Source organism: Eleutherodactylus coqui, chromosome 5 (genome assembly GCF_035609145.1).
Source record: "Eleutherodactylus coqui strain aEleCoq1 chromosome 5, aEleCoq1.hap1, whole genome shotgun sequence".
Lineage (NCBI taxonomy): Eukaryota > Metazoa > Chordata > Amphibia > Anura > Eleutherodactylidae > Eleutherodactylus > Eleutherodactylus coqui.
The window spans coordinates 7,368,918-7,393,825 of NC_089841.1; the positions used below are offsets into that span (position 1 = coordinate 7,368,918).

General features: G+C 46.3%; 1 protein-coding gene across 1 annotated transcript in view; it reads right to left on the reverse strand.

Annotated features, from left to right (window-relative positions):
• Nucleotides 1-24,908, reverse strand: part of LOC136627298 (zinc finger protein 585A-like) — a 104,443-nt gene that overhangs the window by 15,899 nt on the left and 63,636 nt on the right. Inside the window, exon 9 of the mRNA XM_066602288.1 lies at nt 15,155-16,013. Within this exon, the coding sequence (XP_066458385.1) occupies nt 15,155-16,013 (859 nt within the window). The remainder of the gene's footprint in view (nt 1-15,154; nt 16,014-24,908) is intronic.

The window sequence follows — 24,908 nt, forward strand, 5'->3', positions numbered from 1 at the left end:
CCGGCACCCGCTGTTACCGATGGGACGCAGAGGGCAGTAGAAGCAGATCGCTGCGCCCCGGTGAACAGGGCTGATAACGGCAGGCGCAGCTCTCACCGATTTTAATGGAAGCTGCACCTGCAATTACCAGCGCCAGCCACTAGGCAGGGGTCCTAGCGATCTGTTTCGGCTCCCTACCTCAGCGGATTTTACCTGCCTTCCTCCATATTATTGCTGCTATCTATCACCATCATTGTAATGAGATCACCTTGTAGCAGCAGCAAACGTGCACTGGCTTCCTCTGGTAGTCACGACTTTTAGGCCCCCCGTCCACGGTTGAGGCGGACTAGCGATATTCCGCAGCAGGGGAGGAGAGAGGAGCGCTGACAGGTCTCAGAGATGAGCCTAGCTAATAGATAGGCTCACCGCAGCAATCACAGCGTGCCGCGATTTAAATCCCGTGAGCAGAGAATCGCTATGATTCTCTGCTCATGGACGCCGGCGCTGCGCTTTCCATAGCAATCCTATGGAAAGCTTTACAGAGTGTGATCCGCCCATGGACAGGCAGCCTTAAAGTGCCGCTAGTATGATTTTTTTTCCATCACTGTGTAGTTAGCCCCCCAGTGTATATAGGTCGGCTTGTATGACCTTGTTATTCCACAATATCTGAAACTTTTTGGAATTCTTCTCTTCCGGGGGTTCATGGACTTCCCAGATGCTCACAATGAGATCACTTGTCTCCCTGTTCTCTCCAGGAGTCACTAGTTCGGACATCAGCACTACCTGTGTGCTGAAACTGCATGGACTGTACCACACAATCTCTTTATAGGTGGAGAGAAAAACTCCCATCACATTACAGATGATGAAGGCATAATGAAGATGACGGTTCATCATGATAATCACACTGTCCTCCCAGCAGACAGAGATGGTACTGGTCTGGTGTGAATTGCACAGTAAATCTAGCTTCTCCTCCAGTCACGTATAACATGGTGCTGCTTCCAGAACGACTGGAGACTCCGAGACACGAAGGGAAGAACTACTGGAGGCCGATATGTTGGAGTCTCGCTATGAATAGAAGGATTTGTTCATACCACGTCGGAGGAATGTCAGGAGGGTTCCCCATGTAGAAGCTCTGATCTCCGCTGATGGCGCTCTACATTCTTAGTCACATACATCGCCCATTGGCTTCCATGCTGAGAAGCATACAGGCCATAGCATTCTTTATAGGGGGACACCTCTGCATAGTATAGGGTCGTCTACTCTACCAGCACAACAGATGCCGATAGGAAACACGTTTAGCATCCGTCATGTGAACGGAGCTCAATGGGAATGTACGACCTACATGGCAGTCATAGGGCTTTGATGTGACGTGAATGGAGCCCGAAATCAGGGGGCTCCTATATTACATGTCATTGTAGGCACGTCTATATACATCGTACATGATGGTATTAAAGCTTCAACATGGCTGCCAGTGCTAGAATGAACCTACAGTAAGGGGCAACAAGACTGCTTACAAATATATCAGTCTCTTCTTACCTGCTGATGTGAGGGGCCGGTGGTCCTCCATCATGACGTCCTTGTACAGATCCCGGTGTCCTCCTATATACTCCCACTCCTCCATGGAGAAATAGACGGTGACATCCTGACACCTTATAGGAACCTGACAACACAATATACAGTCATCACCCCGACCCTCCTGTTACTGTATAATGTCCCCCACATTCCCCGCAGCGTCACCTCTCCGGTCAGCAGCTCCGTCATCTTCTTGGTGAGCTCTAGGATCTTCTCCTTATTGGTCAGGAGGTGCGGGGGAGGCTCTGTGATGGGGCCCAGGGTCCGGCTCCATCCTCCTGACTCCTGGAGATGGATGATGGGAGTCACAGAGTCACCGGATGTCTTCAATGTGGTGTAATCCTGCGGATGGGAAGAGACACTCAGGGGAAAAAAATACTTAACAACTCCAAGTCTGGCAGTAAGAATAACTCCTTGAATCATCACTCATCTCTAGTAATCAGTGAAAGTTATTACTCTTGTATGGTGGCCATTATCTATGTCTGTATATACATATCAGAAGATGATGGCAGGAGGAGAGAACATGGTCCATCTAGTCTGATATCTATATAGAGACATAGAAGATGATGGCTGGAGGAGAGCACATGCTCCATCTAGTCTGATATCTATATAGAGACATAGAGGAAGATGGTAGGAGGAGAGCACATGGCCCATCTAGTCTGATATCTATATAGAGACATAGAGGAAGATGGTAGGAGGAGAGCACATGGCCCATCTAGTCTGATATCTATATAGAGACATAGAGGAAGATGGTAGGAGGAGAGCACATGGCCCATCTAGTCTGATATCTATATAGAGACATAGAAGATGATGGTAGGAGGAGAGCACATGGTCCATCTAGTCTGATATCTATATACAGACATAGAAGATGATGGCAGGAGGAGAGCACATGGTTCATCTAGTCTGATATCTATATAGAGACATAGAAGATGATGGCAGGAGGAGAGCACATGGTCCATCTAGTCTGATATCTATATACAGACATAGAAGATGATGGCAGGCGGAGAGCACATGGTCCATCTAGTCTGATATCTATATAGAGACATAGAAGATGATGGTAGGAGGAGAGCACATGGTCCATCTAGTCTGATATCTATATAGAGACATAGAAGATGATGGCAGGAGGAGAGCACATGGTCCATCTAGTCTGATATCTATATAGAGACATAGAAGATGATGGCAGGAGGAGAGCACATGGTCCATCTTGTGTAATATCTATATAAAGACATAGAAGATGATGGCAGGAGGAGAGCACATGATCCATCTAGTCTGATATCTATATAGAGACATAGAAGATGATGGCAGGAGGAGAACACATGGTCCATCTAGTTTGATATCTATATAGAGACATAGAAGATGATGGCAGGAGGAGAGCACATGGTCCATCTTGTCTGATATCTATATAGAGACATAGAAGATGATGGCAGGAGGAGAGTACATGGTCCATCTAGTCTGATATCTATATAGAGACATAGAAGATGATGGTAGGAGGAGAGCACATGGTCCATCTAGTCTGATATCTATATAGAGACATAGAAGATGATGGCAGGAGGAGAGCACATGGTCCATCTAGTCTGATATCTATATAGAGACATAGAAGATGATGGCAGGAGGAGAGCACATGGTCCATCTTGTGTAATATCTATATAAAGACATAGAAGATGATGGCAGGAGGAGAGCACATGATCCATCTAGTCTGATATCTATATAGAGACATAGAAGATGATGGCAGGAGGAGAGCACATGATCCATCTAGTCTGATATCTATATAGAGACATAGAAGATGATGGCAGGAGGAGAACACATGGTCCATCTAGTCTGATATCTATATAGAGACATAGAAGATGAGAGCAGGGGGAGAGCACATGGTCCATCCAGTCTGATATCTATATAGAGACATAGAAGATGATGGCAGGAGGAGAGCACATGGACCATCTACTCTGATATCTATATACAGACATAGATGATGATGGCAGGAGGAGAGCACATGGACCATCTAGTCTGATATCTATATACAGACATAGTTGATGATGGCAGGAGGAGAGCACATGGTCCATATACTCTGACCTCCATATAGAGACATAGAAGATAATTGCAGGGGGAGAGCACATGGTCCATATACTCTGACCTCCATATAGAGACATAGAAGATGACGGCAGGAGGAGAGCACATGGTCCATCTAGTCTGATATCTATATAGGGACATAGAAGATGATGGCAGGAGGAGAGCAAATGGCCCATCCAGTCTGATATCTATATAGAGACATAGAAGATGATGGCAGGAGGAGAGCACATGATCCATCTAGTCTAATGTCTATATAGAGACATAGAAGATGATGGCAGGGGGAGAGCACATGGTCCATCTAGTCTGATATCTATATAGAGACATAGAAGATGATGGCAGGAGGAGAGCACATGATCCATCTAGTCTAATGTCTATATAGAGACATAGAAGATGATGGCAGGGGGAGAGCACATGGTCCATCTAGTCTGATATCTATATAGGGACATAGAAGATGATGGCAGGGGGAGAGCACATGGTCCATATAGTCTGATATCTATATAGAGACATAGAAGATGATGGCAGGAGGAGAGCACATGATCCATCTAGTCTAATGTCTATATAGAGACATAGAAGATAATGGCAGGGGGAGAGCACATGGTTCATCTAGTCTAATATCTATATAGGGACATAGAAGATGACGGCAGGGGGAGAGCACATGGTCCATCTAGTCTGATATCTATATAGAGACATAGAAGATGACGGCAGGAGGAGAGCACATGGTTCATCTAGTCTAATATCTATATAGGGACATAGAAGATGACGGCAGGGGGAGAGCACATGGTCCATCTAGTCTGATATCTTAATAGAGACATACAAGATGATGACAGGAGGAGAGCACATGGTCCATCTAGTCTGATATCTATATACAGACATAGAAGATGATGGCAGGAGGAGAGCACATGGTCCATCTAGTCTGATATCTATATAGAGACATAGAAGATGATGGCAGGAGGAGAGCACATGGTCCATCTAGTCTGATATCTATATAGAGACATAGAAGATGATGGCAGGAGGAGAGCTGCCATCATCTTCTATTTTCCTGGTCCTTTTCTCCTTGTTACAATGTGCCTACTTACCGATAAAAACCTAGAGCCGCTCACCTCTCCGGTCAGCAGGTAGATGATCTCCAAGGCGGCGTTCAGTAGGATCTCGGTAATCTCATTCCGCTCTTTGTCCATCCTTGGTGGGTCATTCAGGAGAAAACTGGCTGATGTGGAGGATCTGGTCCTGCGGGAACCTTTATGAAGAGAGGAGCGGCTGTAATCATACAGGGGACATCATAGGGGACATACAGAAGTCACTTATAGAGCGCTGAGAGACGCAGGTTCTCCATCACTTCATGGATTAGAGGAGGATTCTCATCCACAGGATGCCCCACATATGGCTGACAGATGGGGGTCTCACAGGATGCCCCACACATGGCTGATAGATGGGGGTCTCACAGGATGCCCAACACATGGCTGACAGATGGGGGTCTCACAGGATGCCCCACATATGGCTGACAGATGGGGGTCTCACAGGATGCCCCACACATGGCTGATAGATGGGGGTCTCACAGGATGCCCCACATATGGCTGACAGATGGGGGTCTCACAGGATGCCCCACACATGGCTGACAGATGGGGCTCTCACAGGATGCCCCACACATGGCTGATAGATGGGGCTCTCACAGGATGCCCCACACATGGCTGATAGATGGGGGTCTCACAGGATGCCCCACATATGGCTGACAGATGGGGGTCTCACAGGATGCTCCACACATGGCTGATAGATGGGGGTCTCACAGGATGCCCCACACAGGGCTGATAGATGGGGGGGGGGGTCTCACCTCCAGGCGGGGGCTCTGCTGTTCCTGTAGTCTCTATAGAAGTGGAGAGCCGCAGACATGTGTGGTCACCTATAGATTCATTCTCAGTCTGGATGCAGCGGCTGCTTCCCCAGGACGGTCGGGGGACCCCAGTTCTGTATAGGGGTGCTGCTCCCAGTGGTGGTCCCCAATGTATTAGGCATTAAGGGCTCACTCACCCAGGCACAGCCTCTTTGCTCAGGGAAATACACTACGTAGTTACACGACTGAGTTTTGCTCATTCCAGCGTGTTTTGGATGTTTCTCACATGTAGACCGCAAGAGCTGCAGCTTTCTCCTTCCCGTGTGAATAGGCGTGTATCGCGTATCAACACCCTACAGACCTCGGCTCATAATATAGACCATAACACGCCATGCTGCGAATTGTTTCACGTGTCTGAGAACTGCATGTATGAACGCCCCAATACGAGTCTACGAGGTCCGTGCGTATAGAATATGTGCGCAATACGGACACAGAATACGCCTGCGTGAGACACCGATACAGTATGTCTTGCGGATATGTGCGGGGGGGCACTCTGTACGTTACTTCTGTAGTGGGGAAGCCATGGGACCGGGCTGATGTGTCTGTATAGAGAGGAAAACACCACAGGAAGCGCAAGAAAAGCGAACAGCAGCCATCAGCAGGGCGTCCGCACGGCCCCGGCAGGTGCGACTCACCAGGCATCCGGCGCACGCTGAGGGCTGACAGCTCCATAGGCCTGGATCCCCGTATATAGTGAGAACGTATTCGGCAGCCGTCGCCAACGGCTAAATGTCTCCAAGCAGCGGTCACAGACCGCTAAAAGAAACGTGTCCGTCCCCACAGAATAATATAATAATACCTTATAATGATGTAATATAATACGTTATGATTAGAGATGAGCGAACGTACTCGTAATGAGTACTTACGCACCCGAGTACCGCCATTTTTGAGTACTTCAGTACTCGGGTGAAAAGATTCGGGGGGCGCCGGGGGGCGGGGAGAGGCGTGGCGGTGCGGGGGGGAGCAGCGGGGAACAGGGGGGAGCCCTCTCTCTCTCCCTCTCCCCCCCACTCCCCACTGCTACCCCCCGTGCCCCCACGGCGCCCCCCGAATTTTTTCACCCGAGTACGGAAGTACTCGGAATTCGCGGTATTCGGGTGAAAAAGGGGCGTGGCCGAGCACGTTCGCTCATCTCTAGTTATGATATAATAATACCTTATAATGATATAATATAATAAGTTGTGATGTAATATAATATGTTATGATATAATACTTTATAATGATGTAATATAACATAATGATGTAATAATACGTTATAATGATGTAATATAATACGCTTGTCAATCTCACTAAGACTTCCACAAACGTATGAACAGTCTGCCTGCATCTACACAGTTACAGCCCCGGGTCCGGGCAATGCTACACCGTCATCTGTCTGCAGGAGATACCTGTGCGCTCCACAGGTGAACAGATCAGTGCGGACCGCAGGGAGAACCGGACATCATCCGCTGGCTGATAACAGAAAGAACTAGAGAGCTGTAGCCGCTGGTCACTAGTGAGGTGAAGGACCTGTGATGATGTCATCAGTAGAACTTCCTAACAGGACCTTTAGCCACAACCTATCACAGTCCATCGTGCTGAGCCCCTCCCCCTCATATGACCGGTCACATGAGGATGATGTCATCGCAGGTCCTTCAGTCACCATTTACGCTTTTCACAGCCCATAATGTCACATGACCATCATCTTAATAGTTAAGGAAGTACGGGTGGCTGGGACCTTAGGAGGCGGCGATCATGAAGGGAGTTAGACCTGAGAAGACTCAGACCTCAAGGTTGGATTTCAGAAAGGCAGATTTCAATGAACTCAGAAAGAGGAGAGGAAGAATCCAATGGCCGGATGTTCTTAAGGACAGAAATGTCCAAGAAGGTTGGGAAATATTGTGAAATGAGATTCTCAAAGCCCAATCGTTACCAATCCCTAAAAGAAGGAAGAATGGGAAGCATTTAAAGAGACCAGGATGGATGAACACAGAACTTGTACACATGTTAAGGAGGAAGAAAAATCTGTTTATCAAATGGAAAGAGGGGGAATATCTAAAGAAGAATATAATGGGGTCTGCAGAAACTGTAGGGCAAGTGTCAGAAAAGATAAAGCTGATAATGAACTGAGGCTTGTAAGAGAGGCCAAAAGCAATAAAAAAAGATTTGGGGGTCAAAAGCAAAAGAAAAGTCCAAGATGCTATTGGATGCTTACAAGATGGAAATGGGGAATTGGTTAAGAATGATGTTGAGAAGGACAAACTTTTACATTCCTATTTTCTATCCGTTTTCTCTCAGAAAGTAGATGGAACTGATCTTCCCTGTGCTATTGGGGGAATAAAAGAATGCAGGCTATCTGTAAGCAGAGAGATGGTGAGGGAACACTTAGCTAACTTACATGAATTCAAGTCTCAAGGTCCAGATGAATTACATCCTAGGATACTAAAGGAAGCAGCGGAGGTAGTTGCTGAACCACTCGCCAAAATCTGTGAAAATTCCTAGAGAACAGGAGAAGTCCCAGAAGATTGGAAAGGGCAAATGTTGTCCCTATTTTCAAAAAAGGGAAGAAGGTGGATCCAGGAAACTACAGGCCTGTGAGTCTGACTTCTATACTGGGAAAGATCTGTGAACAAATTATTAAACAGCATGTATGCAAGTACTTGGATGAGAATGGAGTAATTAACCAGAGCCAGCATGGGTTTGTACAAACAAGTCATGTCTGACTAATCTAATGTCCTTCTATGACAGAATCAGTGACTGGGTTGATCAGGGAAATGCGGTGGATATAGTATATCTTGACCTTTAGTAAAGCATTTGACAAAGTATCTCATACCAGACTTATTGAAAAAATGACCAAATCTGGGATTGACGAGGCAAATGTTAGGTGGATTCACAACTGGCTGAGTGATCGTACTCAGAGAGCGGTCATAAATGGCTGCACATCCAAGGGGAAGAATGTATCAAGTGGGGACCACAAGGCTCTGTCCTAGGCCCAGTGTTGGTCACAGTGGAATAGGTTGCCAACAGAAGTGAACAAGCATCTGTCTGGGATGATTTAGTGATCCTGCACTGAGCAGGGGGTTAGATCCGATGACCCTGGAGGTCCGATAACCCTGGAGGTCCCTTCCAACTCTACCATTCTGATTCTAAATCCATATAATTCATGACTTCCATGGATGCTTTTATCTCAAGATATCTAAAACACTCCTTAAGCCATATTATCTTAAAGGAGTTGTCCAGTTGTAAACTATTGATAGCTTATCCTCAGGATAGGTCAGCAATAGTAGATGATGGGGGTCCATCATGCGGGACGCCTGCTGATCATCTATTTACTAGGCCAGTGTCCTTGTGCACAGAGTTGATTTATGCAGGAAGCAGGCAGTGGTGAAGGTTGGTATTGCAGGCATAGTTTCCCTTAACTTCAATTCTTGTAATACCAAGCCTGGCCACTGCAGTGAGAATGGAGCTGTCTGCTTCCTGTAGTAATTAACTCATTATAGGAGCATAGCGGACGGGAGAATGGCTAATCCTAGAGGGTCGCAGGCGGTGGACTCCCCCCAATCTACTATTGATGACTTATCCTGATGAGAAGCTATCAGTAGTTTACAACTGGACAATCCCTTTAAGACCGAATACTTCAGGCATAATTCTACCTAGATACACCAGGGCGGATTTGTTCTCCTGCCTCACCGCTCTCGAACCCCAGGCCCATGGGCCAAATCTGGCCTGACCCGTTATGTTATGTGGCCCGTGATGGCATCTGGACACAGAAAGAGAAGCTCTCCACTTTTCCCGCAGGACACAGCCAGCACATTGCTCGGGGGCCATTTTGGATTCTGAGCTCCAGCGCACGCCTGCATACGACTCTGTTCAGTAACTGGCAGATGGTGGCAGAGCCACCCCACTGCAAATCAATGGTGCTCAATCGGCCGCCATTACATGTGTAAAGATACCTGCATAAAACTTGCATATTCACTGCGTACATATGCAAGAAATTGATGGTTTTTCTTGCAGCTTTTATGCGCATAAATCAAGACAGATGGACTGAAATTCCCAGGCAGTAGGGGATGTTCGGTCTGTAAATACATAGCATATTTATGCAACCAAAAAATGCTTATGCTTGTTCCGGACAGCGAGTGTGATCCCACGGTGCCAACTAACCGGTTTAGCTTTGGGCCAATCCTAAGGGAGTTATCCTGATGGTTCTTCGGTTTTCACCCTTTAACCCCTGTACAGGGATCTGGGCTTCACTGCAGGAAATCAAGCAGGCCACTACCACCTGGAGTAGTCTTGCTGTAGTTGGCACCTGACCCACAGAAGGGAGAGACTCTGGTGCAACGCACCTCAAACAATCTGAACTAAAATCAAAATCCGTTCCACTGTCAGAGCAGGCAGAGTACAATCGTAAGCCAGGTAGTAAGTCCCAGAATCAGGGCTGACACAGGGGTCAGAAGCAGAAGATCTTTGCAAAGCGACTGAGACAAACTCACACCAACACTCAGGCAAAGAGGAGCATCCCTAGCCCAGCTATATAGGAGGGAAATAGCCTATTACCCTGCAGGTGGGCTGAGAACTGGGGAGGAGTAACTCCTACAGTGCTGATGGAAAGTACACAGCTATGAGCCTATTCACATAGGAGGGGCAGACGATAAGATAGATAGAAAATTGCCAGCGCTCCAGTGTGGGTAAATGTAGGGGGCAAGGAATGCAATAATGATTATGATGACCAATCTCCACTTACTTCACAGGGGTGCTGTCTCCGTGGCACCCCTGTGAAGTAAGTGGAGATTGGTCATCATAATCATTATTGCATTCCTTGCCCCCAACATTTACCCACACTGTTGCGCTGGCAATTTTCTATCTCTCTTATCGTCTTCTGTTCCATTCCTGGGTTGTTGTTTTTCACCTTTGGAACTTGCCATGACGCTCTCCTGAGGATGTTGTAACCTGACGGCGTTTTGACATTACATGCAGATTGGAGCTATACGTTGTTCTGGATTGTGATGAACCGGAGCCCCTAAAAAGGCCCGGTGTCATCGGGTGAGTCTATTTCTTGTTACCTTACTTCTATCAAATAAAAATCTTTCCATTTCGTGGAGCGCTGCCCACATTTCACTGTATAGGAGGGGCAGAGCGACACCCGTGTCTGCCTGGAAAAGCAAGAGGGCAGCAGGTCTAAAATTGAATGAGCTCTTAAGGCATGTTAAACCAGCCACACTGCTGCCTTTCAAACTTGGGGTTTTGGTGTGTGTAAGCAATCAGTTTTTATAGGAGCAAGTTCTGTTAACCATGGTTGCTGTTTCACCCAGAAAGCGGATTCGAGAACTCTTCCAGTTTTGTGTTATGACAAACTTAGCGAAGATGCAGGAATCTGAGTCTTCAGATCCCTTTAAATTTTATGTTGTGGACTTGTGTTTCCCCATAATGACAAAGTGACCACAGAATGATAGTTTTTCAAAATGTACAAAGATTTCTAAGATTTTGCATTGATGTATGTATTCCCCTCCCTTGGTATAACAGTTGAAGTTTAGCTCTAGGAGCCTCCCATTTCTCTTCCTAAGTGAAGGAGAAAGCATTTCTTTACGCCAAACCAAGAAGACCTCGCTGTCGCTCTATCGTAACCAGAGTCAGAAACAGATCTGCCAAAGAAGAAGTCTACAGATCAAAAATGTAGGGTGCTTTCACCTCCGGTCAGAGGTTCTGGCACAGATGGGGCTGCAAATATCGGGAAAAATGCGATACTTGCCGCACTTTTTTTCTCACCCCAAAACCGGGCAGCTGGACGGAAAGCAGGCGGACCCCCTTATAGTCAATGGGGTCCACCCATTGCTGTTCGGTTCTTTCCACACACGGAACAGTTTGGCTGTGGGAATTACCCATTCCTGCTCCCTGGAAGGAGTACGAAAGCATAATCCCCACTGCAGGTGTGAAAGCAGCCTTCCACTTATGATGCCAAGCCTACCATACCGACAGTGGAGCCAGGCTTTCCAACTTCTTTCAAATATGGTTTCCTACTTCCTATTGTGATAGACATGATGATTAGTCAGTGTAAAATGTCTATTGATTTGTACTAAACTAGAGGTATTACGCAGCTGTAGTGACTTTAACTCTTAGAGGCTAATGACTGCATAATTTCATTATAGTAATTGCTGGACAATGGTGAAAAGATATGTGTTTTGTGACTTCAGCCTAATGTGGAACTCTGCTGCATAAGGAAAGAGTTAAATCACAGTGTTATATGTTATTGCTTGTGTTCATCTTGAGTGTTTTCCCAGTCCTTTCCCATCCCCCCACACAGAATCTTCTTCAACAAAGAGATACTTACTTTCAGTTTCAGGTTTGAGCACATGTTTGTAAGACAAAGACTTGCTTATACATTGGAGTTGAGAGAAGGTGGGCAGGAAGGAGGGGGGATTCTATATGATCCGACAAATGAGAATCCTATATGTTACTGATGTAATCTGTTGCACGCCCATTAAAGAGCAGGTGTTATGCTTTACAATAAAAGGGGCTGTCTGGGTGTTTCTGCCCAGAGAGCCATTTTGGATATTAGACTGATAGCTTGTGTCTGATCTGGTCGATGATGTGTGCACACTATACAATTTGGAAGCTACAAAATACCCTGAAACCTGCTGGAGAAAACCAATGTCCAGCTCACTATGATACTTTTATCTCTTCCATAATTGAAAAAAAAGTCTTCTTCATGGGACTGGCATCTATCTGCCCAGATCACTTCATCCTAAATACAAGCAAAAATCTTATCTTCATGAAAATAAGGGCACGTCTGACGGAGCGATAACTATAATCATTCAGTGTGAACACGGCCAAAGACTGAACAATGAAAAGACAATTCTTTGCTTATCATTCGGCCATTGTAGGCAGGCAGAGAATCATTGTTGGCTTGTATAATGTAAACGGCGATCGTTCAGTCGATCACATTCACCGATACAATCACTATAACTGAATGGAAATGTAGCAATTTATCAGCACATATAAACTGCCTCCATGAGCGAACTCATCATTGTTCCTTTGTGATAAAGATTTCCAATCAGTGTAAACCAGCCTCAGGCCTCAGGCACACGGGAGGAGTTTTGCTGTGGAATCCGCCTCCAGGTTTTGTAGCAATAACCCTCCATAGCATCCAATGGAAAACGATTCTTCATGCTGACGAGCGGAAGCCAATTTCAGTTTCCGCTCGTGGATGAAATATTGCAGCATGCTCCATTTTCCTGTGGTTCTCGCACAGACTGCTTCCGTTGAATTCAATGGAAGCATTCCAACCTGTGGCCCGTCTGCAATTGACATTGCAGACGGGCCGCGAATTCTGTGGGAAAAGAAGGAGTTTGGGGTAAAAAAAAAATCAGTACTGCGTGTATCCGACGGTGAGCCGCGCAGACCATCAACAGTACAGATGAAGATTCAAGAAAGCAGGTAAGCACGGATGCTGCTGACTGACCTACTTAAATTCTTACACAAGAAAAAGAAGTTCACCATCGAGATGATTTGGTCAGTAGCAAACATTTTCTCCCAGTAATAGATTGGACAGATGCCTATCCTCAGGTTCTGATTCTCTCTGCTCGCAGGAGGTTCCTCAGTTTAGGCATTCGAGCAGACTCCCAGATATCGGCTCCAGTTCTGTCGTCTTCCTTTAGGTCCTCATGTATTAGCCAGTGGTCCTCTTACTAGCCCTCAGGTTAGATATTGTTGTAACCCAAGAACTAGATGGCTGGCCGTTGAAGACCTCATTAGAACCGGAAGTAACTCATCTATTGGCCCTCACAGTTTTCTCATAAACTCCAAGAAATCTCATCTTTAATCAGGGAGAAGAATTTCTGGGGATTTCAAATCCATATCCTATGCATGAATATCCGGCAGAATCCACAACCAAATCCACAGTGTCTCCATCCATATTCCTGAATCTTGAGTAGTGAGGTCTTGCAGTGAGAGTCCTTTGACTTCTCAGATACACGATGGCTGCAGTCTCGTTGTCGACAGCACATTTCTGTCTTCTTCAAAACAACATATTAGCAGCCTGGATGGTTTTATTGAATACGAGACGGGATCTCAGCGGGTGGCTCTCCCCCAGCATCTGAGTGACATTTCTCTCAGTCATCAACATCCAGTAGTTCTGATCTTGGATGCCTCAGACTTAATGGGGTTGTGCAGTTGTAAAGTATTGCTGGCCACCAGTAGTAGATTGGAGGAGATCTGCCTCTGGGAACCGCTTTTCTCAGCTCTTCAGCAGATTAGTGTGTTTTCATACTGTGCCGATTTCTTCCCTGTGAGGAAGACTGACTTACATGAACTTACAAGTGACTATGTGCCGATTTCTAACTGCCACCACAGAAAGCCCCCCGAGGGGGCGTTTATCATAATTTCCATGCTGGGAAATGTGCCACCCACAGCATGCGCCTTCTGAGCAGGCTAGGAGTGGGACTCAGTTGATTTTGCCAGCACAACACAGCGTCCAAAGGAGGAATGACCCAGCAGACTGTGACTGACTGAGATGAGGATATCCCTCGGAAAGAAAGTTTATGTAGGGTGTCCTTACTTTTGCACGTATTACTCCGGATTCTCCTGCAGTGTGGGTGATGTTAGGAACGCCATGATAAGAAGCAAGGTTCATAATGACAATTCATCTTGATTGCTAGATTATAAAGAAGGTTCTCCTTTTCTTCCTTGGGCTAGGGCTATGCCGCAACGTCTGGATGGGATACGGGTCATGCAAGCAAAGATCACTGCGTATACCTGCAACCCTATTGACAGCACAAGGTCCCGGGGCTGCACAGTAAAAAGTCGTCATGCAGTCCTAGTCTCATACCCACAAAACTTTTCCTCTGTAAACCTGATCACAGAGGACCCCAGAGAAAGATACATTTGGCAGATACAAGCTAATTTGACCCAAAAGTAAACACTGCTATTGGCTGTAATGTTTGTGTAGAACCGGATGTGTTAATTCTTTATTACATTTTTTTGCGCTTATAACATTTATCACATTTCAAGAACTTGAATGAGTTTTTCTCTTTATGTGAATTCTCTGATGAGTTTAAAACTTTGACCTTGTATTTACAGTATTTGACACATTTATATTGCATGTACATCACTTGATGTCCCCATTGGGGCTCACAGTCTAAGTTCGCCTTATCGTATTTTTTTTTTGCAGTGTTGGGGAGAAACAGGAATCTTTGGAGGAAACCAATGCAAATACAGGGAGAACATACAAACTCCATGCAGATATTGTCCTACGTGGGATTTGAACCCAGGACCCCAGCGCTGCAAGGCAAGAGTAATGAAAACATTTTCCACATGTAAAATATTATCCTCACTAAGAGGGGAAAATAATCTTGTAGACAGGAGACCTTTTAATGGTTAAAAAAACAAAATCATGCTGCAGCAGCAAGCTTTCAAGACAACTGGCCCTATTTTTCATGTTAAGAACAGGAGACAGCTGAAGAAAAAAATATATATACATACATATTATATATACACACATACATACATACATACATACACACCTTAACACCTGCTTTAGGATGCAGCCCAGGTTTAGAAAAGAGGAAAAACTACAAGATTATTTGGTTTCTCCTGCTGAGAACAATAACATTTTATTCTACTAGCGAACTTTACTGGTACCAAACTTTTTTCTATTTTCCACATACGGAACATGAAAACAGCTCTCCTGTGTGACTTCTTTGATGATCCCCAAGTCTGGCTTTAGTAGTAAAGCACTTCCTACATTCTGAACATGAATACGGTTTCTCCCCGGTGTGATTCCTCTCATGTGAAACAAGATTTGATTTATTTGTAAAAGATTTCCCACATTCTGAACATGAATACGGCTTTTCTCCTGTGTGAATTCTCTCATGCCTAGCAAGGTGGGATTTATCTGTAAAGGACTTCCCACATAGTGAACATGAAAATGGCTTCTCTCCTGTGTGAATTCTCCTATGTTTAACAAGATGTGATTTATCTGTGAAGCACCTGTTACATTGAGAACATGAAAATGGCTTCTCTCCTGTGTGGCTTCGTTCATGTTTAACAAGATGAGATTTGTTCGTAAAACACTTTCCACATTCTGAACATGAATACGGCTTCTCTCCCGTGTGAATTCTCTCATGTCTAACAAGACTGGATTTATCTGCAAAACACTTTCCACACAGAGAACACGAATACGGCCTCTCTCCTGTGTGAACTCTTACATGTATAAGAAGACCTGATTTACCTGTAAAGCACTTCCCACATTCTGGGCAGCAGTACGGCTTCTCTCCTGCATGTCTTCTTCTTGGACCTGAGTTTTTTGTAAACCGTTTAGTATACTGAAACCTTTCACCCACTTCCAGACCTGTACTTGGGGTAACAATCAGTGATCTGTCAGGAGGTTCCTCATGATTAGGGGGATTATAGGACAGATCTGTAGTGTTAAGTCCTGGAGGCACATCAAGGGTAAAGAGGTTTTGTCCTGAAGAGGGCTGCAGAATATCTTCCTCTTTATCATTTGCAGATAACATGAAGTTTCCCTCAAAACGATGTTCTGTTAAGATTAAAAATGAAAATTGTAATTTTTTATTTTTTCAAACCAAAAAGTGGGAAATGTATAACAGTCTGAGCCTGCTGTCACAGGGCAGAGAAAATCACGGGAGATTTATGCGTTGCGATACACACAAATTTTGCACGAATATTGAATGGGATCGCACTTATGAGCGATTTTTTTCCCCCCTGTATTGCATCGCGGTGAGGGGAGAAAAAAATAAATAAATATCGCAGCATGCCCTATCTTTCACCGTTCCCCTGAAACGCGTCACCCATTGTTTTCACTGGGGCTGACAAAGCATTGCGCGATGTGAGAGGTGCATGAGAGTGCTGCGCGATGCAAGTCGCAGTGGAGGATTGCTGCTTCCCTAAAGTGATGTGAGGTGTTTTTGAAACCCCCCAAAAAAGTCTTGGATCCGCAGGAACATCACGCGTTGGCAAGCACAAATTTGGGCCCCATTTTACGACCCCACATGCAAAATTAGCCTAAAGCTTCCTTCACACAGAGCCTTTCTGTGGCTTTTTTTGGACTTTAATAAAAAAATTTAAAAAAAAACTATGAATTTCACACATTTTTTTACGTGGCTTTTTATACACATACACACACACACACACACACACACACACACACACAGTTTTTTCCTATAGACAATTCAGAGAATCCCTGAGTAAAAAATTATTTTAAAAAAAGCCAAAAGTTTGGTGCACTTCGAAGGAAAAAAAAAGGCCAGAAACACAAGACAAGAAACAAATGTCACAAAACAGAGAACATGCAGTGAGTTCAGAACTTACTGTCAACCTACAGCTAATATCTGTTTACCTGAAAATAAGACCTACTCTGAAAATAAGCCCAGCATGATTTTTCTGGAATTTTGAGGATGCTTAAAATATAAGCCCTACTCTAAAAATAAACCATAGTTACAGTTAATTTTTAAAAGTCAATTGAAATAGTATCCAGACAGCTATACATGTGAAAAAGAGTTAAATATTTTTAAGCAAAAAATTAATATAAAAGCCCCTGTCTTATTTTCAGGGTATCTGACTATAATTTTGCTGTGTGGCAGGGTAGTTCACATAAAGGCCTGCTGAGGACATGAACCCAAGCCTTCTAATAATAACAACAATGATCGTCTTAAAGGAGAATAAGCGCCTCAGAAGACTAGCCTAAGCTGAAGCCAATCACAGGGTGTTGCTGGAAGAGCAAGCCGCTCAGTGTGAACAAGGCTAAGAATTGAGAAAAAGAAATAGGAGGGATATCTTCCAAAAGCCCGTGAAGAGATACAAGACCACAGTAGTGCAGTCCGAGATTAGGCTGATTGTAGATTTTGTCTGGAAGTGCAATCTGCGCAGTGTGAACAGGACTTTAAGGAAATGCAAATAAAAGCCCAAGAGTTAGAGATGACAAAGTGTTGCAAGTTAGAAGGAGATTCTACAGACTTACATAATCAAATAGCAGAGTTGCAAACACAAACGGCGGACTTGAAAATGCAGTTGGCTACAGAGAAAGGAGAATGATTACAGCTCGGTCGAAAGTAGAGGAAGTGTCTGCACACCAGACTGTCACTCATAAGAAAATTGGGGAATTGGAGTCTCAGAGAAGTGAACTCCAGGAAAACTTTAAAATGTTTGTCACCAGGCGGAAAAACCAAATAAGGATCCTGGATGATATACCGGACGTCGAAGAGGCGCATGAAAAGCTTAGTAGAAAAAGCGACGGTACATGAAGATCACATCCGGGAGCTTAAATAGCATCTTGCTCTAGTTATAGAGGAACTGTCCAAACAGTTGGGGCAAACTGGGCCGGCTCTGAAAAGGGAGGGCAGGGAGTTGATCAGTGAGATAAAGATACTTCTGCAAGACAAGAGTGACTGAAGACCAGAGGAAAACGGTAGAGACGTGGCTTCAAGAGCTACAAGCAAAAGCTGTAGAAGGCGATGGGTTACAGACAGAGCGGTCTGAGAAGGCAAGCCGACTGCGGGTGGAAATGGAATCACAGATCCAAGACTCTCAGAAATTAGTCAGAAGCTTGACCTTCGTGCACACCTGAGGAGAAGGGAGGATGAGAGACATGTGTTCTTCCAGCAGTTAGAGGGAGATGCAGAAAGAAAGAAAGAAATAACGGTTAATGCAGATTTCAATACTTCAGACTATGGCTGCAGATATGCCAAAGAAAATGGAGGAGAGCCCCGAGTGATGGGTCTCTGCTGAAGAGCAAAACCCTAGAAGAAGTGGAAGCTAGAAATCAACGGCATGAAGAAAACGCAGCCGTCTATGATCAATTAGAGAAATGTAAAACCAGTCTTCAGCAGGAATTAGAAGATATCAGTGTGGAGCGCGGCCACCACCATCAGATGGTGTTACAGACTCCACAATATCCAGAAATAGACAGCACCCCCTAGGGATCCATTCATGTATGACATCCACAGATACATGCAATGTGTGGGACGATGTCCTGCCCCTTCCTTCTCTTGATACTTCTTTTTCAATGCTTTAATTTCCATCTCTCTCTTTTATGCGCTACTTTTCTCCACCCTTATTCTTAATATCTGACCAATCCAGAAGCATATTTACTCTTCATCTTCGCTTCCCTCTCCCCTCCTCTTGCGTTCTATGTCGTGTTCTTCAGTGGAATGCAGTTCCACTTTAGGCCATGTCGCTTCCAGCCATGAGTGATGCACATGGTGTCACTTTCAGTGTGTTGTGACGCGCCTGTAGCAGGCCTCAGTCCCACCTTCTGACTACTGTATTCCCCAGTGGAACGCAACTCAGTTTTGGACCATGTCACTTCCAGTCCCAATAGATGCTTGCTGCGTCGCACCCAGCGTGCTGTGATGGACCCGTAGCCGGCCCAGGTTCTGCCTTCTATTTACAGTGGCTACACCCTTGGGCTCTTGGCTCATGTGAGGCATGTTTTCTCATTGGGTAATTTTGCATTTAAATCCTCTATAATTCAACCCCTAAACCCCAACCCTAACCCTAACCCCAAACCCCCACGGGTCTCGTGAAGTAGTACTGGTGCAGATCTCCAAAGAGGGATGTGTACCCAACAACCAATGAGGTCGCTGGAATCGCTCACCACTACTGAAGTGCGGCTGAAATACAATATATGCGCACAGGACATAAGGTCCCGCCCTGTTGTCTTATGTACCATGCAGCCAGGATGTAAACTTACTTCCTGTATTGTTAAGATGTTAACAAAGCCTAATAAATAAGACTATTAGAAATCCATTTTTAAAATATTTTTTTTAAACACAAAAAAGGTAAAAATGTCTCCAGCACACCGGTCCTATAACCCTAACTTAGCACTGATCAACATTCTCTTCCACTACCCCTAACCATTTCTATGTAATTGCTCCTCTAACCCTAGCTCTACCCTTAAAAGAAAATGAGAGAGAACAGGGGGTTAGTCCTACTTACAGCAGACAAGAATTAATCATCCAGCAACTATCACTTTCTCACTAGTCGCCCTGTTAGTGGCTATGTCTGCAACTGGCATTTATACTTGCTTAGGCAACTATTTGAGTTGACTATAGTTGAGTCTTGTAGAGCCGCCCTACTTACACATTTTAAATTTTATATGAAACAAACACAGCAGATGGCACATGGGTGGAAGGATGTAGGTGGTGTACTGGAGTGATGACAGGAGTGGAAGGACGTAGGTGCTGTACTGAAGCGATGACAGTGGTAGAAGGACATAGGTGGCGTACTGGAGCGATGACAGGAGTGGAAGGATGTAGGTGGTGTACTGGAGCGATGACAGGAGTGGAAGGACGTAGGTGGTGTACTGGAGCGATGACAGGAGTGGAAGGACGTAGGTGGTGTACTGGAGCGATGACAGGAGTGGAAGGACGTAGGTGGTGTACTGAAGCAATGACAGTGGTGGAAGGACATAGGTGGTGTACTGGAGCGATGACAGTGGTGGAAGGACATAGGTGGTGTACTGGAACGATGACAGGGGTGGAAGGACATAGGTGGTGTACTGGAGCGATGACGGGTGGAAGGACATAATAGTGTACTGGAGTGATGACAGGAGTGGAAGGACATAGGTGGTGTACTGGAGCGATGACGGGTGGAAGAATGTAGGTGGTGTACTGGAGTGATGACAAGGGTGGAAGGATGTAGGGGGTGTACTGGAGCGATGACAGTAGTGGAAGGACATAGGTGGTGTACTGGAGCGATGACAAGGGTGGAAGGACATGGGTGGAAGGACGTAGGTGGTGTACTCGAGCGATGATGGGTGGAAGGATGTACCTACCGTTCAAAAGTTTGGGGTCACCCAAACAATTTTGTGTTTTCCATGAAAAGTCACACTTATTCACCACCATGCGTTGTGAAATGAATAGAAAATAGAGTCAAGACATTGACAAGGTTAGAAATAATGATTTGTATTTGAAATAACATTGTTTTTACATCAAACTTTGCTTTCGTGAAAGAATCCTCCTTTTGCAGCAATTACAGCATTGCACACCTTTGACATTCTAGCTGTTAATTTGCTGAGGTAAGCTTGTGAAATTGCACCCCACACTTCTAGAAGCATCTCCCACAAGTTGGATTGGTTGGATGGGCACTTCTGGCGTACCATACGGTCAAGCTGCTCCCACAACAGCTCAATGGGGTTCAGATCTGGTGACTGCGCTGGCCACTCCATTACCGATAGAATACCAGCTGCCTGCTTCTGCTGTAAATAGTTCTTGCACAATTTGGAGGTGTGTTTAGGGTCATTGTCCTGTTGTAGGATGAAATTGGTTCCAATCAAGCGCTGTCCACTGGGTATGGCATGGCGTTGCAAAATGGAGTGATAGCCTTCCTTATTCAGAATCCCTTTTACCCTGTACAAATCTCCCACCTTACCAGCACCAAAGCAACCCCAGACCATCACATTACCTCCACCATGCTTCACAGATGGCGTCAGGCATTCTTCCAGCATCTTTTCATTTGTTCTGCGTCTCACAAACGTTCTTCTTTGTGATCCAAACACCTCAAACTTGGATTCATCCGTCCACAACACTTTTTTCCAGTCTTCCTCTGTCCAATGTCTGTGTTCTTTTGCCCATCTTAATCTTTTTCTTTTATTGGCCAGTCTCAGATATGGCTTTTTCTTTGCCACTCTGCCCTGAAGCCCAAAATCCCGCAGCCGCCTCTTCACTGTAGATGTTGACACTGGTGTTTTGCGGGTACTATTTAATGAAGATGCCAGTTGGGTACCTGTGAGGCGTCTGTTTCTCAAACTAGAGACTCTAATGTGCTTATCTTCTTGCTTAGTTGTGCAACGCGGCCTCCCACTTCTTTTTCTACTCTGGTTAGAGCCTGTTTGTGCTGTCCTCTGAAGGGAGTAGTACACACCGTTGTAGGAAATCTTCAATTTCTTAGCAATTTCTCGCATGGAATAGCCTTCATTTCTAAGAACAAGAATAGACTGTCGAGTTTCAGATGAAAGTTCTCTTTTTCTGGCCATTTTGAGCGTTTAATTGACCCCACAAATGTGATGCTCCAGAAACTCAATCTGCTCACAGGAAGGTCAGTTTTGTAGCTTCTGTAACGAGCTAGACTGTTTTCAGATGTGTGAACATGATTGCACAAGGGTTTTCTAATCATCAATTAGCCTTCTGAGCCAATGAGTAAACACATTGTACCATTAGAACACTGGAGTGATAGTTGCTGGAAATGGGCCTCTATTCACCTTTGTAGATTTTGCACAAAAAACCAGGCATTTGCAGCTAGAATAAACATTTACCACATTAGCAATGTATAGAGTGCATTTGTTTAAAGTTAGGACTAGTTTAAAGTTATCTTCATTGAAAAGTACAGTGCTTTTCCTTCAAAAATAAGGACATTTCAATGTGACCCCAAACTTTTGAACGGTAGTGTAGGTGGTGTACTCGAGTAATGATGGGTGGAAGGATGTAGGTGGTGTACTCGAGCGATGATGGGTGGAAGGACGTAGGTGGTGTACTGGAGCGATGACAGGGGTGGAAGGACATAGGTGGTGTACTGGAGCAATGACGGGAGGAAGCACGTAGGTGGTGTACTGGAGCGATGACAGGGGTGGAAGGATGTAGGGGGTGTACTGGAGCAATGACAAGGGGGGGAAGGAGGTAGTTGGTGTACTGAAGCGATGACAGTGGTGGAATGACATAGGTGGTGTACTGGAGCGATGACAGGGGTGGAATGACATAGGTGGTGTACTGGAGCGATGACAGGGGTGGAATGACATAGGTGGTGTACTGGAGCGATGACAGGGGTGAAAGGACATAGGTGGTGTACTGGAGCGATGACAGGGGTGGAAGGACATAGGTGGTGTACTCGAGCAATGATGGGTGGAAGGACGTAGGTGGTGTACTCGAGCGATGATGGGTGGAAGGACGTAGGTGGTGTACTAGAGCGATGACAGGGGCGGAAGAACATAGGTGGTGTACTAGAGCGATGACAGGGGCGGAAGAACATAGGTGGTGTACTAGAGCGATGACAGGGGCGGAAGAACATAGGTGGTGTACTGGAGCGATGACAGGGGCGGAAGAACATAGGTGGTGTACTGGAGCGATGACAGGGGCGGAAGAACATAGGTGGTGTACTGGAGCGATGACAGGGGCGGAAGAACATAGGTGGTGTACTGGAGCGATGACAGGGGCGGAAGAACATAGGTGGTATACTGGAGCGATGACAGGGGCGGAAGAACATAGGTGGTGTACTGGAGCGATGACAGGGGCGGAAGAACATAGGTGGTGTACTGGAGCGATGGCAGGGGTGGAAGGACATAGGTGGTGTACTCGAGCGATGACGGGTGGAAGGACGTAGGTGGTGTACTGGAGCGATGACAGGGGTGGAAGGACGTAGGTGGTGTACTGGAGCGATGACAGGGGTGGAATGACATAGGTGGTGTACTGGAGCGATGACAGGGGTGGAATGACATAGGTGGTGTACTGGAGCGATGACAGGGGTGAAAGGACATAGGTGGTGTACTGGAGCGATGACAGGGGTGGAAGGACATAGGTGGTGTACTCGAGCAATGATGGGTGGAAGGACGTAGGTGGTGTACTCGAGCGATGATGGGTGGAAGAACATAGGTGGTGTACTAGAGCGATGACAGGGGCGGAAGAACATAGGTGGTGTACTGGAGCGATGACGGGGGCGGAAGAACATAGGTGGTGTACTGGAGCGATGACAGGGGCGGAAGAACATAGGTGGTGTACTGGAGCGATGACAGGGGTGGAATGACATAGGTGGTGTACTGGAGCGATGATGGGTGGAAGGATGTAGGGGGGTGTACTGGAGCAATGACAGGGGTGGAAGGAGGTAGTTGGTGTACTAAAGCGATGACAGTGGTGGAATGACATAGGTGGTGTACTGGAGCGATGACGGGTGGAATGACATAGGTGGTGTACTGGAGCGATGATGGGTGGAAGGACGTAGGTGGTGTACTCGAGCGATGATGGGTGGAAGGACGTAGGTGGTGTACTGGAGCGATGACAGGGGTGGAAGGACATAGGTGGTGTACTGGAGCGATGACAGGGGTGGAAGGACATAGGTGGTGTACTGGAGCGATGACAGGGGCGGAAGAACATAGGTGGTGTACTGGAGCGATGACAGGGGCGGAAGAACATAGGTGGTGTACTGGAGTGATGACAGGGGTGGAAGGAGATAGGTGGTGTACTGGAGCGATGACAGGGGCGGAAGAAAATAGGTGGTGTACTGGAGCGATGACAGGGGCGGAAGAACATAGGTGGTGTACTGGAGCGATGACAGGGGCGGAAGAACATAGGTGGTGTACTGGAGCGATGACAGGGGCGGAAGAACATAGGTGGTGTACTGGAGCGATGACAGGTGCGGAAGAACATAGGTGGTGTACTCGAGTAATGATGGGTGGAAGGACGTAGGTGGTGTACTCGAGCGATGATGGGTGGAAGGACGTAGGTGGTGTACTGGAGCGATGACAGGGGTGGAAGGACATAGGTGGTGTACTGGAGCAATGACGGGCGGAAGAACATAGGTGGTGTACTGGAGTGATGACAGGGGTGGAAGGAGATAGGTGGTGTACTCGAGCGATGACGGGTGGAAGGACGTAGGTGGTGTACTCAAGCGATGACAGGACTGAAAGGAAGTAGGTGGTGTACTGGAGCGATGACGGGAGGAAGGACGCAGGTGGTGTACTGGAGCGATGACAGGGGTGGAAGGATGTAGGGGGTGTACTGGAGCAATGACAGGGGTGGAAGGAGGTAGTTGGTGTACTGAAGCGATGACAGTGGTGGAATGACATAGGTGGTGTACTGGAGCGATGACAGGGGTGGAATGACATAGGTGGTGTACTGGAGCGATGACAGGGGTGGAATGACATAGGTGGTGTACTGGAGCGATGACAGGGGTGAAAGGACATAGGTGGTGTACTCGAGTAATGATGGGTGGAAGGACGTAGGTGGTGTACTCGAGCGATGATGGGTGGAAGGACGTAGGTGGTGTACTGGAGCGATGACAGGGGTGGAAGGACAAAGGTGGTGTACTCGAGCGATGATGGGTGGAAGGACGTAGGTGGAGTACTCGAGCGATGACGGGTGGAAGGACGTAGGTGGTGTACTCGAGCGATGACAGGGGTGGAATGACATAGGTGGTGTACTGGAGCGATGACAGGGGTGGAATGACATAGGTGGTGTACTGGAGCGATGACAGGGGTGAAAGGACATAGGTGGTGTACTCGAGTAATGATGGGTGGAAGGACGTAGGTGGTGTACTGGAGCGATGACGGGTGGAAGGACGTAGGTGGTGTACTGGAGCGATGACAGGGGTGGAAGGACATAGGTGGTGTACTGGAGCGATGACAGGGGCGGAAGAACATAGGTGGTGTACTGGAGCGATGACAGGGGCGGAAGAACATAGGTGGTGTACTGGAGCGATGACAGGGGTG